General features: G+C 41.1%; 1 protein-coding gene across 8 annotated transcripts in view; it reads left to right on the forward strand.

Annotated features, from left to right (window-relative positions):
• The window catches only part of PTPRK (protein tyrosine phosphatase receptor type K), a 363,911-nt gene that overhangs the window by 123,607 nt on the left and 220,055 nt on the right, over window positions 1-20,249 (forward strand). For all 8 annotated transcript variants that reach the window (XM_044424851.1, XM_044424869.1, XM_044424876.1 and 5 more), the window contains one exon: window positions 9,993-10,264. In XM_044424851.1, the coding sequence (XP_044280786.1) occupies window positions 9,993-10,264 (272 nt within the window). The remainder of the gene's footprint in view (window positions 1-9,992; window positions 10,265-20,249) is intronic.

Below are 20,249 nucleotides of genomic sequence, written 5' to 3' on the forward strand. Positions count from 1 at the left end.
AGTTGTTTAAATTTGGTTTAAAATTCAGTATTTAAAATATGGAGTGAAATTTTATGATGTTTTTATTGCTACTTGTATTTATATTCTATTTTTATATGGCTTTTTTCTTGGATGTATGCAGAGCCCTATATGCATCAATTGGCAAAAAGGCAATTTTACTCTCAACTCATGAGGAACATCAGTGTAGTGGTACTTGTCAATTCTAAAATGTTGAAAAGGGGGGTGGGGAAGGTGGTCACAGTTGGTCCACAGAAAGTGGGGAGAACAATATCTCCCCCTTGGCAATGTGATTCTGTCATGTAGGTGTGCTGTACAGAGGCCAATTTGCACAGAATTATGAGGGACCCACACTGAAAGCGCCACAAAGTGGGGGTGGGGAGACAATACTCCCCCCACCCCCCAGTCAAGTTCCAACACAATAAAAATTTGGTCTTGATGGTGATCAGCAAGTACTGCTCCAAGTAAAACTTTGAAATCATCTCTGAGCTTGGAGTTTACCCAGAATGTTTTTCGTTTGGAAGGGCCTCAAGTTGAGCATGATGACCCATGGTTTCCTTCCAGTTAAATAAACTGCAAAGTAACAATATTTTGTATAGCTTTACTTCCAGCCATTAAATAGCATGGATGCCCATACACCCACATTACATAGAGAGGAAAAGAGAAACAGAATCTCTCCAGACACACCTGCTGTGACTGGGTTCGCATAACATGGCAAACCATTGTGGGGAACTAGCATAGTGGGTTGCTGTCCCCTCTCCCGCTCCCATTGGGAAAACCATTTCATTGTGGGTTGCAGCTAACTCCTTCCTAGTGAGCTGCTCAGCAAGAGTGCCAATCCCTGCGCCACTTTTTATGATTTCATCCTTGCTGCTGCCACTGACTGCCCCTTCACTGATGCCCAGATGGCATTTTGGAGCAACTGTAACCAGTTCTCCAGCTTTCTTTTTCACCACTCCAGAAAATTGCACAAATGTTCGATAATTTTTAAATGATTTTGTCAGCTTTTTGAAAGTGTACCCTCATGGCTTTTTGAGTAATAGTGCCTGGGCATACTATTCTGTATCAGCTGTCAAAGGGAGGAGCTCGTAAGTGGAGGAAATAACAGACATGGAAATTGACAAGGCGAGATTGCATTTCAGCTCATTTGCTCACAGTTGCCATGGACCATTTGCACACTTGTCGATGGAAAAGCATTGAAAGGGGGGAAGTGATAAAAGCTGGACCACCAAAAGCAGAGAGGACATCCTCCTCCTCGGCAATGTGATGCTGTCATCTCAACTAGCTTCATGTGGACTAATCTGCACGCATTTACTAGTCATTTGCAGTGAAGGAGCCACAAATGGTGGAGTGAGGAACTTTGGAGAGACTAGGAGACTTGGGCAATGGTTGAAAATATGGAGGATGTGGGAATTCATTGCTGGGTCATGCTGTACTCAGGTACCACACGAAGACCAAGAGTATTGTAATTTACCTATGTAACCATATAAGGCTTGTAACCATATAAGGCTTGTAACCATATAAGGCTTGTAACCTAAGCATTAAGGTGTTGGCTGCTTGTGTACGATGGCTAATTGGCTGTATTCAAATGCCTAGGTAAAAAGTGTGAAGTAATAAAAGCAGATGCCGGTGGTGAGGGGGGGGAGGAGAGCAAGAAGAGAGAAGAAGAAAAAACCTTGGGGGAAGAAGTTTTTGCTGTTCTCCCCCTGCAACTAAACCGAGCATGCTTTGTAACTGATTTCTGGACTGCAGTCTTTTTTTCTTTCTTTAAACTTTCTCGCGCCGCTTGCCGAGGTTGACTGGCTGGCCCAGCCAACCCGCCACAGGAGGACACTGAGAAACATCAGTTCATGCCATTGAAATGGTGATCATATTGCGAAGGGGAGATACTTTCACCAGCTTTTTGTTGTGTGAATTTCTGGTGCTCTTCGACTGACAATTCAACAGTTGGTTCCTGAATGGCGCACATATTAGCATAAATGCACATTTGTCAGTTTCTATGCACTTAAGGTACCCTATTTCATTACCGCATTTACAGCTGAAACTTACAAGGAAACTGGTCAGGCAAGGCTACACATACGGATTGCTGTGCAAGCACACTTGTGAACGAGGAACCCCTTCCTGCACAAAAAATTGCAAACATATGCATGCATTTTCTGAGACAAAAATATGAACCTAGTTTACACATTTCTCAGGTTCTTCTTAAAAAGCAGTGAATGAAAAGGGGTCTTGATTAGGGCAGGGAGGGGAAAACAGGACATGCTCTGCTGCAAAGGATACTGGGAGGGCTGTGGGGGTGAACAAGCCATGGTGAGCCCAGTTGTCTGTTGGGTGCACTATGGGTTGTTGTGTGAACAATCCACAACAATTTTCAGAGTGACTTAGCATTGCATGCCAGGCCTTCCTGTGCATACATGTCTATAGAGGTGCTTGTACACACATGTGTCCATGCACTTTTAAAGGAACTATAATGTTATGGCAGCTTTTTCATCTTGAACAAGCTTCAGGCATTGTGAAGGATCGTGAAGTAAACTGAGAAATTGTTGTGATAAGGTATATCAGTGGTTCAGATCATCTGTTTTCATCTTGTGCTATCGTGAGCTAAAGGCACTAAATGTTTACAGTGATTTGCTTCAATGGTATTATATCTCCTTGAGAATCACGCCATGACTCTTCCTCCACTTGATTGCATGTATGCTTATAGTAACATCATTAGTTTCTTCAAAATGGGTCTGGTGTTCTTTTTAATTAGTAGACCTTGTCAAGAACATATATCAGGTAATTAGTGACTAGCTATTCTGGCTCTGAAAATGTGATAAAGTGGGTCGTGAATTAAGAGCAAACAGTGCAGCCAATAATTAAAGGGTTATTTTACTGTTGACCACCTGCACATAATCACAGTCGTGAACCTTGTATTATTGTCTAGACTATGAGCTCCGTGCTGGAAGATACCTATTCCTTAGTGAATAATTTAAGTATTTCATTAGTGCCAGTAGTTTATGGCATCAGTTATGTCAGAGGCAGGTTAGAGGGCTGGACTGAGCATCAGTTGCCTTCATAGTGGCAGAGTCATGCGGAAATGAACGTGTCATATGCCGTGTTAAGTCCTTCATTAGTGCCCTGTAGTTTATGATAGCAGTCATGTCTGAGGAAGGTTACAGGGTTTGACCAATCATTGATCTGACAGTATAACGGCAAAGTCATGCTGACGTTTCATTTTCCATCTTCTCAGCAAGCATGGCTTCAATGGTCCTGACTTGCACTTGCTGTTCTTAAAAGATGATGTGCTAATGATAGTCTGGCCAGTTCATTCACTGATTTGTTCAGGCAGGTATTGATTCCTTCTTTGGATTTTTTAAGGTCACAGAACACTTTTGACAGTGAATCTCTGCTCCCCAGGAATTGAAATAAAAATAACATCAAATGTTTATTGACAATTTTTGATGTAATCATCCAAGAAGTCCCGTTTTAGATGTGGATATTTCTTCCGCTGGTGCAGGCCACTCGAAGTATGTCCAGTTTTCTTTCAGTGATGGGCCGACTCTTTCATGCCAACGATGCACAACTTGTTGCTGATGGCAGAAGAAATGACACAAAAAATATCAAAAGGAATGAAAGGGCTTCCCCTGTCATGCCTAAGTGTTCATATGTGGAGGGCTCACCCTGCAGTGTGTTTTGGGAAAATGAAGTGCAGCCTTGAGCAGCACCTGCTGGTGCATGGAGCTTGAGAAGGCAGCCTAAGGAGCAGATGTGGCTGGAGTTGAAGCAGGAGTGGTTGGCTCTTGCATTGAAAGGCTGAAGTGCCATGTTATCCTTTGTCCCAGGCAGAAATATGGCCTGGTTCAGTACTCGGGATATATATGGCAAAAACTTGTTCTGCAGCATCAATAGGAAAGAAAACCTTATCTTGTAGGGATAGTATGGCTGCCCAGACAGCATGATGTTAACGGGCAGCTGCAATTCAAATAAAAAAAATACCGGATACCTGAGGTCTGGGCTTGTTGGCTAGGAAAGCAGGTGACTCCTGTGTCACCATAGCTCCGTATCCATAGCAACTTTTATTTTGAGCTTTATATGCATTATCCACAATAGTGAGTCTATTTTGGGGATGGCATGTATATGAACTCCACAGTGCGAATGCCACCCCCAAAATAGGTTCAGCACCATGGCCAGTTTCTCCAAAACTCAAAATAAAGGCTGCAATGAATGAGAAGCCCACTGACACAGGAGTCACCAGCCTTCTCTGCTTGTTGGTTCTTCCCTTTATCACTGAAGTACTGTGGCCACTTCGGCCACATATTGGCTGCTGAATTGTGCACCACCTGCTCCACAGCTGGGGAAAGTGGCAGGCTGCTTGATGCGGCCCTACATCATCAAGGCACGGGTGAGCAACCCTAACCTTGCTTCCAACTTTGGAGCTAGGAGGTCAGATCACTGGTGAATTGCAGTGCCCCTGCCTCCTCTGCAGTGGCAATCCTGATTATACCAGCTCTAGCAAACCAGAATACAGAGCAACCACACAGTTATGTTGTGTTAGAAACAGCCCCAAATGGGCATGAGAGAAGAATTCATTTCCATGATGACTAGGCCCAAGAAAATGCTGGATGCTCCTAGTTCAGTTCTTTCTAAAATGGAAAAGGACTTGCACTAATCAAATAGCTTCAAACAGAACCAAAAATGGCACCTGACAGGCCAACATAATGTAAGATTTAGCTGGTGACAGCATCAAAAACGTCCAAGACCTAAGCAGGTGCTGTTTCTCAGCAATTTCAGGAATGTCCATTTACTCTGTGAAACATAAATTAACGGACAGAAGCAGGGACCAGAGCCCACTGGAACCATTAGGCCAAGCAGTGTTGGTTATTATACAGCTTTGCCTGATAGGCAGAAAAAAACAAGAACCCTGAGATGCTAAAAATAATGGACGTTTCTCAAAGCTAATAAAACACTTTTGTTTCTCACAATATATTTCATAGCTGTTACATACTTCAGTGGCAAATTCATAAAGGTGTGTGATATAGGAGCAATTCAGCTACACGGAAGATGTATGTATGTTATATTTTTGATGCATGAACGGCTGTTTCTCCCCTTCTTTCTGTATGTACCAAGATACTGAAACAATGAGTCAAGACACATTTGTATGTGTTGGTGTTACGTTGTGAGGCACAGGATCAGTAGGAAATTAGACATTGCAACGTGGGACTTTCAGAAGAAAGTGTGAATAGGAGCCAACAAGAATGTAGCCACCTAAGAACCCAGGGAGGTTGGATGGTCCTCCTCCTCTCCATTTCATTGTCACAGCAACCCAGTAAGGTAGATTGTGGTGGGAATCAATAACTGGCACAAAGTCATCCAGTGAGTCAAGTGGGAACCAAACACTGGATTTCCTAAGTCAAAGTCCCAACACTATACTCTACTTACTGCAACCGCTAATCAGATTCAGAGCTAGGCTGGGAAAGCTAAACCATTTCCCTAAAAAGTCAGGCAATCACTTAATTTTATTCTGGTTCTAATCCTGAAACAAACTGGTTCCATTTTCACCCTGATAGAAGGGAACTGGAATAGATTTGGACACTGATGAATGGGTAGCCTGAAGGAGGACTACTTCTGCTCAAGATTATCAAGTATGGAAGGAATGGGAATTCTGGTTTAAAACAAAGTCTAGGCAATTGCTAAGCAAACCAACAAGAAACATTGGCATTTTTAGCAACTTGCTTAACAAGTAAGAGTTGATTTTAAACCACAATTCTGATTTCTGCATGTCTGTAAGGCAAGTAGCTAAACAAGGCAGGAGGAAGTGATGAGTAATGAGGAAGTGGGGAGTGTGCAAACCAAAAGCTCATCTACAAAGAACTGAGTCTGACTGAGTGCATGTGCAGTTGGGGGGATGCATAAGCTGTTGCTAAGTAGGAATTTCCTGCCTTTTATAAAAATGCAATGACCATGTGACAAGTGATAATTTAGAAGGGGTACATGTGATGATGAGGGAATGTTTTGAAAATGTTGATGCCAAAAACTGGGATACTGTAGTCTGATCTAAAAGAGTAATGCATGTTCATGGGCAAATGTTGACCGAAACTCGACATAAATGCAGTTTCCAACGTGGAACAAAAATGTGCACTATTAAAATGACATTGTATAGATGTCATAGTTCAAATATTTCCATCTATCCTAGACTCAGTTTCGCAAGCACTCAAGTACGGTTTTGGAATATTAAGGTTAGCTGGACTGTTGATATGAATTAATTCCTAAGTTCAGTAACTTAGGGTACTCTCTCTCTCTCTCTCTCTCTCTCTGTCTAGTAATGATAAATATGTAGATGTTCCTGCTTTTTTCTTCTTCCAACATTCAGTGCTATCTGCTAGAATTTAAAGCTTTGTGTGCTAGTCACCTTTTAATTTCCCTTGAGCATGTAATAAAGTATTGCCAACAAATTCCTGTCAAGGTTATGTAGACTCTCCCTGGATAAATTCTTTACTGGCAAAACACTTAATTCATGGACAATACTGTAAAGAAATTAGGGTGGTTCTGAAATTTCATGGTCAAATGTGCCATTTTGGAAACTGGAAATACTTATTTTTTAAAAGACCAGTGCCCTGGGGGCGGGAAAATAGTGTTATGATGGCAAGGTTGTTGGCAACAATTACTCTGAAGGAACTGATCTGCAGTGGAGTAGGCAATATGCTCCCCCATCTCTTCTTCTCCTGTAAAGGGACAGATGTGTGGTGGTATTGCTGTGGATGTGCCTTCCTGGAATCAGCCTTTACAAAGAATTGTCTTTGCAGAGTGTTAGATACAACACCACCGTGTCCTTTTTTGGACAATAGATGTGGGGAGCTGCACTGCAAGCTGTTTCTTATGAGTGGCAGTCTACACTGTATAGTAGGGAGACAGAGGCTCAGTAACTGGTTAAAGAACAAACATCAGAAGCTAGGAATAAATGGTTTGTTCTCCCAGCAGAAAGTTGTAAACAGTGGGTTCCTGAGGGTTTTGGTGTTTGGACCCTTAAATGTTATAGAAGCTGGGATTGTTTAGAAAAAAAGGCAAATAAGGAGAGACATGGTGGGGGAGGACACAATTATGCATGGCATAAAGGAAGTAGATAGAGAAACACTGTTCTCCCTCTTTCATAATTAGGGATGGTGGAGAAATTGGCAATGGATTTAGATGAGTTGGATCCAAACCATCGATTCCACAGTAGACCAGCTTTTCCTGAGCCATGCAAGTCCTATTTTTTTTAAATTGTGCACAAGTTAATGCAAATTTAGTCATATAAACATACTTTTTAAAAAAGGCTAAAAAGTGCATTCCCTATAGGACAAACTGTGAAAGTGTGCATGCTTGAATGATTTGTACACCCAGCCCAAATGCGTATGAATGCATTTGTGGAAAATCTAATTCCACCACTGAGCCAGCAACAGAAAAGAAGACACCCCAAAGTCTGTGAAACATGGATATAGCAGTTTTTTAAAAAGTTCATACATCCCTTATGTTAGAATATACCACCATTCCATGAAGCGAATTGATGGGCACTTGAGGACAGATAAAAGTGCTTCTTCACGCAGTTAAACTATTTCCACAAGTACTGATGGCCACCATTTGGATGGTTTTAAAAGACGATTGGCCAAATTAATTGAGGAGAGGGCATCTGTGGCTACTAATATTAATGACTATATGTGCTCCAATAGCCAAAGTATATTTGCTTTATTCCTTTTCCTTTTTGGAATCCAGTTTTAATATTAGACATTTCTTACTGTTACTCTTTTTAGTACTAAAAGTGAACTTTCTATGGCAAATTGTCTGCTGTTAAAGCAACCTGTCTTGGAATTCCTTCACTGCTCAGAGATATTGCAGGATGTAAATGCATGCCTATGCGAACTCTTTTCAAGGAATACACAAAACATGGTGGTTTGGGTTCTATGTACCCTGTAGCAGCTATTTTAGCATCACCAAGTGTGCTACATTAAGTCATTTCTGATATCACAGCGATAGCAGCTGGCAAGAGTTTGGAATATAAATATCCTGGTGCCAAAGTACTCCCGGATTTAGGAAACAAGCAGTAAAAACAAAGTTGGCCAGCAGTCAGTGTAGTCTTGCCAAGATTTCTGAAACTTATCACTCCAGTGGGTACTGTCTGATTAATCAAATATAAATGTCAACTGAACTCTTGAACCTTCAGCGTCTTTGTCTTAAAAAGAATAAAATCTTCATTTCATTTGGATACAGAAATAAAATATAATAGCACATCAGTAATAAAACTTTCTAAAGTTGGTTTGCATCTGTAAAACATTACTGTCTGTGCCATTAGTCACTAACTTAGCAATACTGAATTGCCTGGAAAGGCAATTAAAAGGTTTGTACACAAACAAAACAAATGTTGATTTTTTCTGTCACATCCTGACCTATTTTTTATTTTCACTGAGCAATAACCTCTCTACAATCCATCCTGAATTACCTTAAGTACATTTTCAAGAGTAGTTAATAAACTCCTCTAGAAAGCCAGGAGGCATACAGATAAATGCCTTGCATATCAATGCAAATAAATGTTTTCAGACATTAAGTGTTGTAATCTATTTTAAACCCATTGTCTTAAAAGCACATGCCTGAATGCTGAACCCTGGGGTCATTTCATTGCATGTGCATTTATTTTTAGCACCATGTTTGCTAAGAAGGGCCAATTTCCCTAGTAAGATGTGCCATCACTTAGTTACAGGCCAGAATTCTCTTAAATACCTAACTGTTGCAAAATTGACAGAGCTGTGTGTGATTGCTGTTCTGAGCCATTTTGGGAATGGGAGTAATTTTTTGCATTGCCCAAGTTGACAATAGGTGGCACTGCGTTAGATGTATGACAGTACATTTAATACCATTCATAGTAGTTCAGATATATTGTTCAGTACTCCAGTACATTAAGGGTGAATCCAGTTGGTTGTGCAATTATTTTGAAGGATTTTTTCCTTTTTTTGTCATTCTAGGTTGTATTTTTAAATTGTTTTGCTGAATATTCCTATCAATCATGAGTAAACTGACACAATATATATGCTTGTGCGTATGTGCATGTGTGCAATGCCAGTGTTCTGAAAAGTCAATATTGCTTCATTCTATTATTTACCATTTCATTGTACTCATTGGCTTTTGTCTCTTGCTTTTAAAAAAGCTACAACTTGTTCTTCTATGTGGTCTCTGTCTATCACACATATGGGCTTTTGTGCCAGTGTAAAACCTAGCTATAACCAATTCTGAGTCCTTGGGAAGGAAAAGCTCAGGAAAAGCTACAGAATTGAATTGTCCTGTGAGACATTTTCTTTTGGCCCAAATACTGAATTCCTAATGAAATGTATTGTAAAACCATTTTTAAGTTGGTAGGGAAAACTCAGGGATTTTATTATACCTAGTGTAATAAAAATCAATAAGCATAGGGAATATAGCATGTCATTGGTTTGTCTCACACAGTATTGGCCGACACTCTCAGTGTTAGACCAGATCTTCCTGGCCCACCCTGGAGATTCTAGATAGTGAGATTACTGCCTCCCCTGCTTGTTCAACATGGGCTCTGCCACTGAGCTGTAAGCTAGTATGGAAAACTGGAGACCTTTCCTGTACCTGTTTCTTCTCTTATGAAATTGCTAATATAAACTTATAAGACATACATACATAGTATAAGCACATATATAAACGTAACTGCAAAATGGAAGGTTTTATAAGCATGACTGTCAGAATCTGAGGGCAAAGCATCTATCTGAAGAGAGCCCCATTCTTGATGCAAACTGGACCCAGTTTTGCTGAGTGCTGATTTCATGCAACACAAATGAATGGTGGTTTCTGTATAGAGGCCATTTGTTGTGAACTGTGTACAGAGATGATGATATGTGGCAAAAAGGAACAGCAGTGTTGTAACAGCAGTGTCACAAAGGGCTGTTTCACTTTTCCTGAAAAAGTTGATGCATATCTCCATATTTACCTGGGGTTTTTTCTCTCTCTCTCTGTTTCATCAGGCTCATACATGATAGTGGATTCTTCACACCACAGCCATGGAGAAAAGGCTCGCCTCCAGCTTCCTACGATGAAAGAGAATGACACTCACTGTATCGATTTCAGCTACCTTTTGTACAGCAAAAAGGGGGCAAGCCCTGGAACACTGAACATCTTAGTTAGGGTAAACAAAGGTCCTCTGGCAAATCCTATTTGGAATGTGACAGGCTCCACCGGCAAAGACTGGCTGCGGGCAGAGCTGGCTGTCAGCACCTTCTGGCCAAATGAATATCAGGTAAGTGTAGATCCAAAGATACATACATGATTATACCAGTTTTGCATCTACTATCAGCATACACTGTTCCTTCATTTCCTGGCAGTATATTCTTGAAACAGTGCTAGAGAATGAAAGTCCTGCTAAAACCTCTCAGTAAAGAAAGACTACAGGACAATAATCCAGAAGCAATCCAGTACCCTTTTGTCTTTGGAAATATAGGGCACTCTCCGAACTTGAATCTGACTTAAATTTTTCTTTACACCCAAGTCTAGGTGTTTATGTATTCGTCTGCCTAAGCATTCTTAGTCACTTCTGCAGCAGGCAATACTCTGACATATTTAATTGTAAATGTTTTGGATTTCCATGTATTAATCTGCACCACTTATCATGACTCTGCTTTCTTTTATTTTCTACATGAGCACAACTGCTTTTTTCTCCCAGTCGCCCATTCTCACCAGAGAACCTACCACTGTGGTTGCATAATCCTTTCCTCTTGTAATCTTACAATCCAGTAACCCTCCAGATACTTTGGAAATGCAGTTCTCAGCATCCCTCATGACTTGCTGTGCTGGTTAAGGCTGATAAAAGTTGCATTTAACAGTATCTGGGAGGCCATAGAATTCAACTACCCCTCCCTCCCAACAATCAGGGCTCTGATTGTTGCACCTAAGTAGTGCTCCTCAACTCTCAAGAAAAGCTGAGAGATAAATTGCATGTTACACACACATGTACATAATGGGAGCCTGATGGCTCTTCTTTTGATTGAAGAGCCTCTTCGGAGGGAGTGACAGAGGTAAGAGAAGTGAAGAGAAGAAAGAAAAGGTGGTGCTTAGCTCTTTCCTCTACTTGTTCTCTCTGCCTGCCTGCTCCCTTCCTCTCTCTTTCTCTCTCTCTCTCAGCTTTTGCACTTGTGTGATTCCAAGCTTTCTTCATCCATTTGAAGAAAGACATATGAGTAGATGTCTTCATAACTTACCATGCATATACTGCAGGAGACATAACATGGGCAGGAAACAGTATACTAAGTGATATGAAAAGGCCTTTGAGAAGTAGGGAAATGTCAGTGCAAATATTTCATTAAGTCACCAATATGGTGTTTTACAGATATTCTTTAGTGCGAGCTAGAACTATACTTCTGTTTTCCCTGCCATTTGATGCTTTGTTTAAGCACACACTAAAGCTAACACTAAGAGAAAATTAACTCTCTCCCATTTTTTCTTTGTCAAATGAGGAAGAGATTGAAACTCTTGTTTACACCAGGTTTCTAGTATAGTAAGGTGTACCTAGTTCTAAAAGCCACTTAATGGAGTGTAGCTGGAAGCCATATACCGTATTTTTCGCTCAATAAGACACACTTTTTCTCCCCTCAAAAGTAAGGGGAAATGTCTGTGCGTCTTATAGAGCGAATGTGTGTGTGCCCGACGCCCAGGATACTGCTGGCCGCCTGCACCACGTGGCACCACCTGGCCGGCACGTGCTTGGCGCACCCTGCTCCGCCCCCCCTCCAGCGCAGGTGAGAGCTGTGCCACTCGGGAAGGCGTGCGGAGGAGGAGGAGCCACGGCCTTTAACTCGCCGGCCACACGGAGAGCACGGAGAGACGGACTGCTCACCTCCACCGCCCAGGAAGACCTGCCACTGCCGCCACCATGCCGCCCAGAAGACCATTGCCGGCACACTGCCGGCCACCTGCACCATGTGGCACCACCTGGCCGGCACACGCTCGGCACGCCCTGCTCCGCCCCCCCCCCCGCACAGGTGAGAGCTGTGCCACTCAGGGGGAGGCATGCGGAGGAGGAGGAGCCGTGGCCTTTAACCCCCCAGGCCACACTGAGAGATGGACTGCTCAACCCCACCGCTCGAGAACTGCTCACCCCCACCGCCTGGGAAGACCTGCCACCGCCGCCGCCGTTGCCACTACCGCTCTGCCCGGAATACCACCGCCAGCACGCTGCCGGCCCCACGTGGCACCACCTGGCCGCCACATGCTCGGCACGCCCTGCTCCGCCCCCCCTCCTCCGGTGCAGAGGAGAGCTGTTAATCACAGGTTGGTGTGTGTTTTCAAATGGCAACACGTCTTTTAATGACGCCCATGGGGAAGTGATGGGGAATGTGCCTGTGATTATCAGGAAGCTTTCCATGGATCAGTTATCTGTTAGTTGATCAGACACTTTTTTTTTAGGATCAGTGGATATTTGAACAGTATTACCTTCGTGTATGAAGTTTATTCAAAGGCTACTTAGTCTGCTGTGTGTTTGATTTACCGTACAATATCTCATTTTTTGTCAGAAGTTTTTTTCTATTATTTACTAGTAGGGCAGCATGGACATTACTGCCTTTTTTAGATTTGTTATTGAATTGTCTGCAGCAGCTCTTGTATAACTGGTGTAGATTGTGGATTCCTTCAATAATGCCACTATTGACTAAGAAAGTGATGTCAGTGATTGTGAGCAACAGAGCTTCATAAATTCTGACTCTAGTGATGATGAGTTCTATGGGTTCAACGAAAACTAGAAGAGTACTCGAACTTTAAAGTCTCTCTTTTGTTAATGACAGTGATGATGGTTCTTAATGCCACTGTTGACTGCTGTTCACTTTACAAGGTGCCACAGTATTACTGTATTCTGTTATAGTTTATTAAATAGTTTAGTAAACCATTTGCTTCAGAATATTTTTTTTTCTTGTTTTCCTCCTCTAAAAACTAGGTGCGTCTTATGGTCAGGTGCGTCTTATAGAGCGAAAAATACGGTAATCTTGTACAATATCATGAAGAGAGAGAGTCTGTCAGTGTGCATTGTTTCCTCTCTCTCTGAATGGTGTGCCTTTTCTCCTCCGTTTTGTAAGAGCTTCCTTTGAGGGTATGAGGTCAACACAGCTGCTTTAAAAAGTACTGACTTATTTTTGGTTTCTTTACAATGCTAGTTTAAATGTTGCCTTACACTACAGAGCATGGCATGAATGTCTCCTTTGTTCAGCTGCAATTCTCTGTGACAATGCTCCAGTTCACTAACTCTGCTGGTTGCATGTTCGCCTGTAGAGAGTTTAGCAAACACTAGTGGAATGCTGCATGCGCTTAAGACAGGATTGACAGCTATGAATTTGCTTTTAAGAGGTGTGTTTATAACATGAAACAGGCTTATTCATGCCTACACGTCCTGTATTACAGGGAACTAGCATCTGAGATAAATAAAACGTATATCAAATGCATGCGTAGTCTCCCATGTTGGGTCACAAGGGAGTAGTATCATGGCAAAGATAAGACAGAGGCTTATGCTAGTCAGTCACTTCCATAGTATTTCACGTCTGTAGGATGTGAGAACAAGAATGCCACCAAGGTTATGCTGTCATTTCCTTTCTGCTGCTCACCCTCAAAATGATTCACTCGGGTAATAGAAAGTTAGCTTGCAACTGGTAGGTGGCTTCCACGGAAGGGCCTGGAAAACATTATTTGCTTGGAAATAACTGCTTAGAAATTGGCACATACATGAATCCCTTGTAATCAACTGGCTCTGTTTGGTTTTGTCAGCATCACTTAATAGACATCGATCTGGCTGGGAAAAATGGACATGAGCTCTGGGAATGTGTTGTGCCATTTGAACATAGGAGACTTTGGGAAACCTGTCTTGACAAAATACGAGTTGGGGTGAGAGGCAGCCTTTGTGGAGGTGTGAAAACTAAGTCAAAGAATGAAGGAGCTCCCCACTGGGACCCGCCTGGCACCAGCTTTGCTGTCTTTTCAGCACTAGATTAAGACCTCCTCTTTACCAAGGACTTTACATAGCCCATGGGCCTGGCACAGGGAGTTTTGCCAGCTGTTTTTTTTTTTTAGCAGGCCCAGCAGAATGGATTGGTTTAGTCATTAAAATGTGGTTTAGAATTTGTAATATGATGTTGTAATGCTTGTATATATTTTTTTCTGCTGCATTTTAAAGTATTTATTCATGGTTGTTCGCCACCCAGAGAGCTTCAACTATATATGATTTTCAGTTTAGTTGCTGCTAACATTTTAACTTGTAACGTTATGTTTTTTTATATGACTTACATTGTATTATTGAATAATTGCTTTATATCCTCCTCTCAGTTAATTAATCATTTAGCTATTTATCTTATATATTTAATTTATTATTATCGGTTATTTTTATTACTGTTAATTTTATTGATATTCTTTTTATTGTATTGTTGATTTTATTGTGTTTGATTGTATGTAAGCTGCCCTGAAAACCTATGGTTAATCAGGCAGCATATAAATCAAATAAACAAATAAATATGGGTGATAGAGAAATAAAGTGAATCATCATCTTCTCAAATCCATCTTTCTTGAGGACCACAACTAAAAGGCCCTTGTTCAAAGGACAGTGGGATGCACAGTAGTCCATTCATTCTGAATGGGAACAGTGCTGAAATAGCATATTGGTGAAATAGCTTAAGAAATTATAGGAATTCTCTGTAAGAATACAGAAGTGAGGATTCAGATTGAATGGTTCCCCCTCTCTTGGAATGAGCTGGAAAAACTGAGCTTGCACTTTTCTTCTGTTACACTATTTCAGTGCTGCCTTTAGCTGAATAAATGAAATAAGCATGATAATGCCCTCTGTTCTATCCTAAATCTTGAATGATATTGGAACAAATTTATTCAGAACATGACCGAAAGTGTAAAAATCAATAGAAAGTGTCTCCATGCTGTTTAATAAGGTCATAACTCTGTACCACCCTGGTGTAAAAACAAAACAAAAAAACATGTCAGACTAGTGGAAGATGTTCTTGAAAAGACTTCCCACAAAGGCTTAAACATTTGTAACAGTTTCTGGTTGCACTTCTGTCAGTATGAGGTTTTAGCTTATACATAAGCTTGGTGGGAAAATGTGTGCTTGTTTTAAAAAGAGTAATGCTAGATAGGAAAAGACTTCACTGGAGCAACTGCTGCTCCAGTAAAGGAGTATCAATTTGGTGCTTTATTAGTGAGGTCCTGCAGGCTTCTAGTGAGACAAAGGCCCAGGCTGGTGGTCAGTCAAATTCAGAGTTCAAGGCAAAAAAAAAAAAAAAAAAAAGACAGTCTTGGAAAAGAGGCAAGGCAGGATGAGGGGTTCTAGAAATTCTCCTGTTCTCTGCATTTGTTTTGGCCTCCAGGTACAAATTGCTTGTATGTGATGAAGACAAAGAAAAGGCTTGTCCAGCTCAAACCATGGGCTAGTGGGCAATTCCTTGAGACTTGCATTTCAAATAAAGAATGGAGCATGACCAAGTTTTTAATCAGATAATGTCCCTTAACTGGTCTGACAAAGCAAGAGACATCAATCAGGCAAATGTATCCATCCCTTCCTTAGGTGGATGTGCCCCACTGAACAGCCCTTTGGCCTGCCTTGCTAGCAGCTACCTACTCTGATTGGCAGTGGTTGTCCAGCGCTCCAGTTGGAGATCTTCCACAGACCTGCTGGTGTTCTTTCTAACACGTAAACTTGAGCTTGAAAGGGGCCTTGTACTTACGAAACAGTGCCCTCTGTAACTGAGCCATTGGCTGTATGCTGTTCTTCTATCAATTAGCCTAATTTAGTAAAGTACTCTGTACAAGCGAAGTCAAAAACATTCCCCACAGAGATTTAGTTTCTGAATTTTTCCTAGTCCACATATTTAATATGAAGTTTTTTGAGTTCAGCAATGGAGTGGCATTTTTTCTTTTAAAATCCATCTTCTAATAATTACTTTGTTTCTTTAAAAGATTTGCATGACAATCCTCAAGCAGCTTTCTTTCATTTCAAATGCAAGGCAAGTGATGGCTTTTCCTCCCCACCCCAGTTGCTTGTCAATCATCTGGTCTCTTTGGGCTCCCTTTCTGAAATAACCCATCTGCAGCATATCGAATCTATGCTGTTTTGTAGTCCTACCTTCACATTGCAAATGTAATGACTCCAAGCAGAGGTGACTTCATTCATGAGCTCACCTTTCCTGAACTTGTTCCATAAGGGACTTTATCAGCTTCTAAGATCATCACAAAGTAAAAAAAAAAAAAAAAAGTTTGACAGGTTTAGCATTCTGATGCAAGTTGTGGAATGGGCAGAGATAAGCCTAGTATTAATGAGATATTGTGGTGGTTTGCATATAAGACTGTTGCAGTTAGTAGCAAATCCTTTTGTTGGTAAAAGCCTTCATGTGTCTGTATATGGTTTATATATATATAGTTCTCCTCCCTTCAGGTAATGCACTACACTTCAGTAAATAAGATTGTTTTGTAAACTTGTAGGAATTAAACACAATTTAGGCTATACTCTCTTTTCCTCCCCTCCCCTCCACAGATTATCTCATTTTTTCAACCCTGATCATACTGAGGGATGAACCAGACACAACATAAGGAGAGAGACAAGACTTCAGGCTGCTATTTTCCTGCAAGGGGATAGAACAGATGCAGATACCCATATTGTACCTGCATAGTTGTTTGTCACAAAGGCAAATGTAATAGTGATTGGGAAATGAACTGAGTAAGAAAAAAACACTTTGGAGCCAAATGATTAGTTTACATTCATGGAAAAAGAATTCTTTTTGGGTCCATCTGTGAGCCTATCCACCTTGATATTACAAAAGAAGAACCTGGATGCAACCTGTTGCTTTGCAAATGTGTCCTCTTGCATTCTTCCAGATAAAGTTGTATATCATGGGAGAAAACTAGTTACAGCTTTGATGGCTGATTAGTTTAATTTTAGAAAATTAAAATCTTGGGTCAACGGATAGTTTTTGTTGTAGTTTGACAGGGAACTTAAGATTTAGGGAAAGTAGGAAGCAGAGAATGTAGGTTGAGTGCATATCACCCTCCATAGAATGAGAATATATTGTAGAATTGGACATGTAGTGATGTGAATATAAAGGAGCATGCTGAACTGATGTTGCATCAGTGATACTATTGATATTTTGTTCATGGAATTTAGCAATCCAGAACTGCATCCAGGTAAATGGCTTGTGAGACTAGATTTCTCTCCCTGTCTCCCCAGCCCACCTTTAACATGGATTTTTGTTGGAAACTTTACCTCCATGTGTAAATTTTCAGACACCTTTGTCTCAGTTCTAGTGTGAAAGCTTTGCTCAAGAGAACAGTATGAATTGCACCCCATTATGGCAGTTCTGGTTCCGACATGCCTCTTGGATCTCTCAGTGTCATCCTGCAAAATGGAAATATGGATGAATACATTCTGTAGACCTATTCATACAAAACAGTACTTCAAACGAAATAGTACTTTTGGCTATACTGATTTGTTTGCTGTGGGGATGGAGCAGACTGGAATCTGCAGTACTGTACTTCTCTGTGTCATTGAGGATGCTACATCTTTGTACAGATTTTTTTTTTTTCCATTTGGGGCTATATTAAGCACTGGGACAGAAATGATGGCTCTGCAAATGGAGGCAGGGGGACCAGCAGAACGTGACACACAAATGTGACACATAAGAATTAGCCTGATGCTTGCACTTTTGGAGAGCAGAAGCATCAGTTCTGGGAAAACAGAAGAGTACTTGAAAGGGTATAATTATCTTAAATGATAGCATGAACTATTCATTTTGCAACTGAGGCTGTCCAAAGGCAGAAGGAGCATAAGTCTAGATGCTAGGCATACTTGTGGTTATTTTCTGATTTTTATCTTTTTTTAGATAGTATAGTTATGTCACTGTAACAGAGCAAGTTCAAACACTGAGAACAAAGCTGGGACACTAAAAATTGCCTTTCATTTGCAGAATTAGTTTGGTTTTGCTCTTTTGAAAGTGCACTGCACACAATCAAATTAATTTAGTTGTTGTTTGCACTTAAAATTAAACTTTATTATAACTTGAAGTATTTGGATTAGATATTCCTTTAAAAGAATTTGATTTTATGCCATTGGGAGCAGGAAGAGCTATGATTTCCAGAAGAGCAGTTAATAGAAACAATGCCCTATCTGCTCAGTCTAGACCAACTCAGCAAATATTAGTTTCCATTGATAACCAGCTTGAATTTGTAAATAAAACTGGTTGCAATAGTCGATTCTTCTAGGTTGCCACCATATGCATCAAGGTAGCAAACTTGTTTTTCAGAAAAGGATGCAGCTGCTGTGCCATATCTAGTGGGAGAGAGGCATGTGTGGTCATACTTCCTGCCTGTCTTATTAAGTGGGCCATGCGTATCAGGAAGCAATCCCAGCTGCAAATTTCTCACTGTATGGGAATATGGCTTCAGCTCTGACAGGGACTTTTCACTAGTAGAAAACATTTCTACTTCCGTAAGTCAGGGCAGCACCTGCTTATCCTCTCATATATGACTTAGGACCAAGATAGCAGCCATATGCACCTAAGATTGGTTTTGGATGCCCTTCTGAAAGGAGATAAGGAGATGGCAAATAGAAGAAAGGCCTTCTCAGCAGTTGTGTCCCATTTATGGAATAGCCTCACGAAATTAGTTTGCCTGGTACCCTCCTTACAATCTTTTTAGTGCCAGGCAAAAACAATTTTATTGAATAATTGGTTTTATCTTGATAATTTTAAAGGTGGTTTTAATATATGCTGTTTGAAATTATTATCCCTCAGCTGTACACTGTTCTTTCTTCCTGGAAATTATTATGTATTTTATTTTATTGTTTATTGATATATTTTCTTTCAGTTTATTGTAATCTGCTTAGCGATCCCTTGGGACAAAATACCAGAATATACATTTAATAATAAATAAAATAAATAAATATATGTTGTAATCGTCTGTGACAGTTCCTATACTCTCAAGAACAGCTTTGAGCAGGGAGAGGGGACTGTAAGGGGTGAGTCCTTCTTGTAAACGACACTATTATATACAACCTCAAAGCACTTTATTCCCAAAATGGCTTGCATCTGACTTGATCTGAATGCTGCAGTGAGATCAGTACAATTTCCTGAAAGATGCTATTGTTGATTGCATGATTTGCAGTTTGTTCAGGCCAAAGACATGGACAGGGAAAAAGTGAGAGTGTGTCCTGTGGCGTGAATGTCTGACCTGATCTGTCCTTGCTAGCGACATCTAGCTCGGCATGATTGACTGGATCTAGCTAGGACCAGGCCAAGAGGGGTGGCAATCTGGGGAACTGGGAACATAGAGCTGAAGTTCCAGTAACCCAGGCTGATACTAGTTTTCTTAAAGTGCATTAGCTTCCCTGTGCTCCATGTGATATTTCTGTTCCTATCATTAAAGAACCCTAGAGTCCGTCTGCATTGGCTTTGCTACTTGAAAAGCAGGTTGGAGTGATTATTGGCTATACCCTTTTCTAGGTGAATATGACATTGCCACCGTTATTTACGTTTTAGCAGCATCCATGTTGTTGTTGTTGTTGTTAGTTGCAAAGTTATTGCAAAGTCGTGCTCGACCCATCGTGACCCCATGGACAACATTCCTGCAGGCCTTCCTGTCCACCATCCCCCGGAGTCCATTTAAGCTCATGATGAATGCTTCAGTGACTCCATCCAGCCACCTCATTCTCTGCCGTCCCCTTCTTCTTTTGCCCTCAATTGTTCCCAGCATTAGACTCTTCTCCAGGAAGTCCTTCCTTCTCATTAGGTGGCCAAAGTATTTGAGTTTCATCTTCAGGATCTGGCCTTCTAAAGAGCAGTCAGGGTTGATCTCCTCTAGGACTGACTGGTTTGATCACCTTGTGGTCCAAGGGACTCACAGGAGTCTCCTCCAGCACCACAGTTCAGAGGCCTCAGTTCTTCAGTGCTCAGCCTTCCTTATGGTCCAGCTTTCACAGCCATATTAGGTTACAATAAATAACTTAAATATTCATACAGGCATCTTTCTTGTTTCCAGGCACCAGTATCTTGGCCAGGATATCTAAAATGAACCATTTTATCTGATGCCAGCACACTTGTGTGTGATAGTTGTCAACAGAGATTTTGAGCCACATGTTCCCTTAAATTCACAATGTCAGGAAGGAATGACAGTCTTCGACTGTCTCTAATTAGTCAAATAGGGCAGTAGATATAGAGCACTAGTAATTGATTGAACAGTAGCAAAACTGTATTGACATC

The sequence above is a fragment of the Varanus komodoensis genome, unplaced genomic scaffold, assembly GCF_004798865.1.
Source record: "Varanus komodoensis strain SLA01 unplaced genomic scaffold, ASM479886v1 scaffold1, whole genome shotgun sequence".
In the NCBI taxonomy this organism is placed as follows: Eukaryota; Metazoa; Chordata; class Lepidosauria; order Squamata; family Varanidae; genus Varanus; species Varanus komodoensis.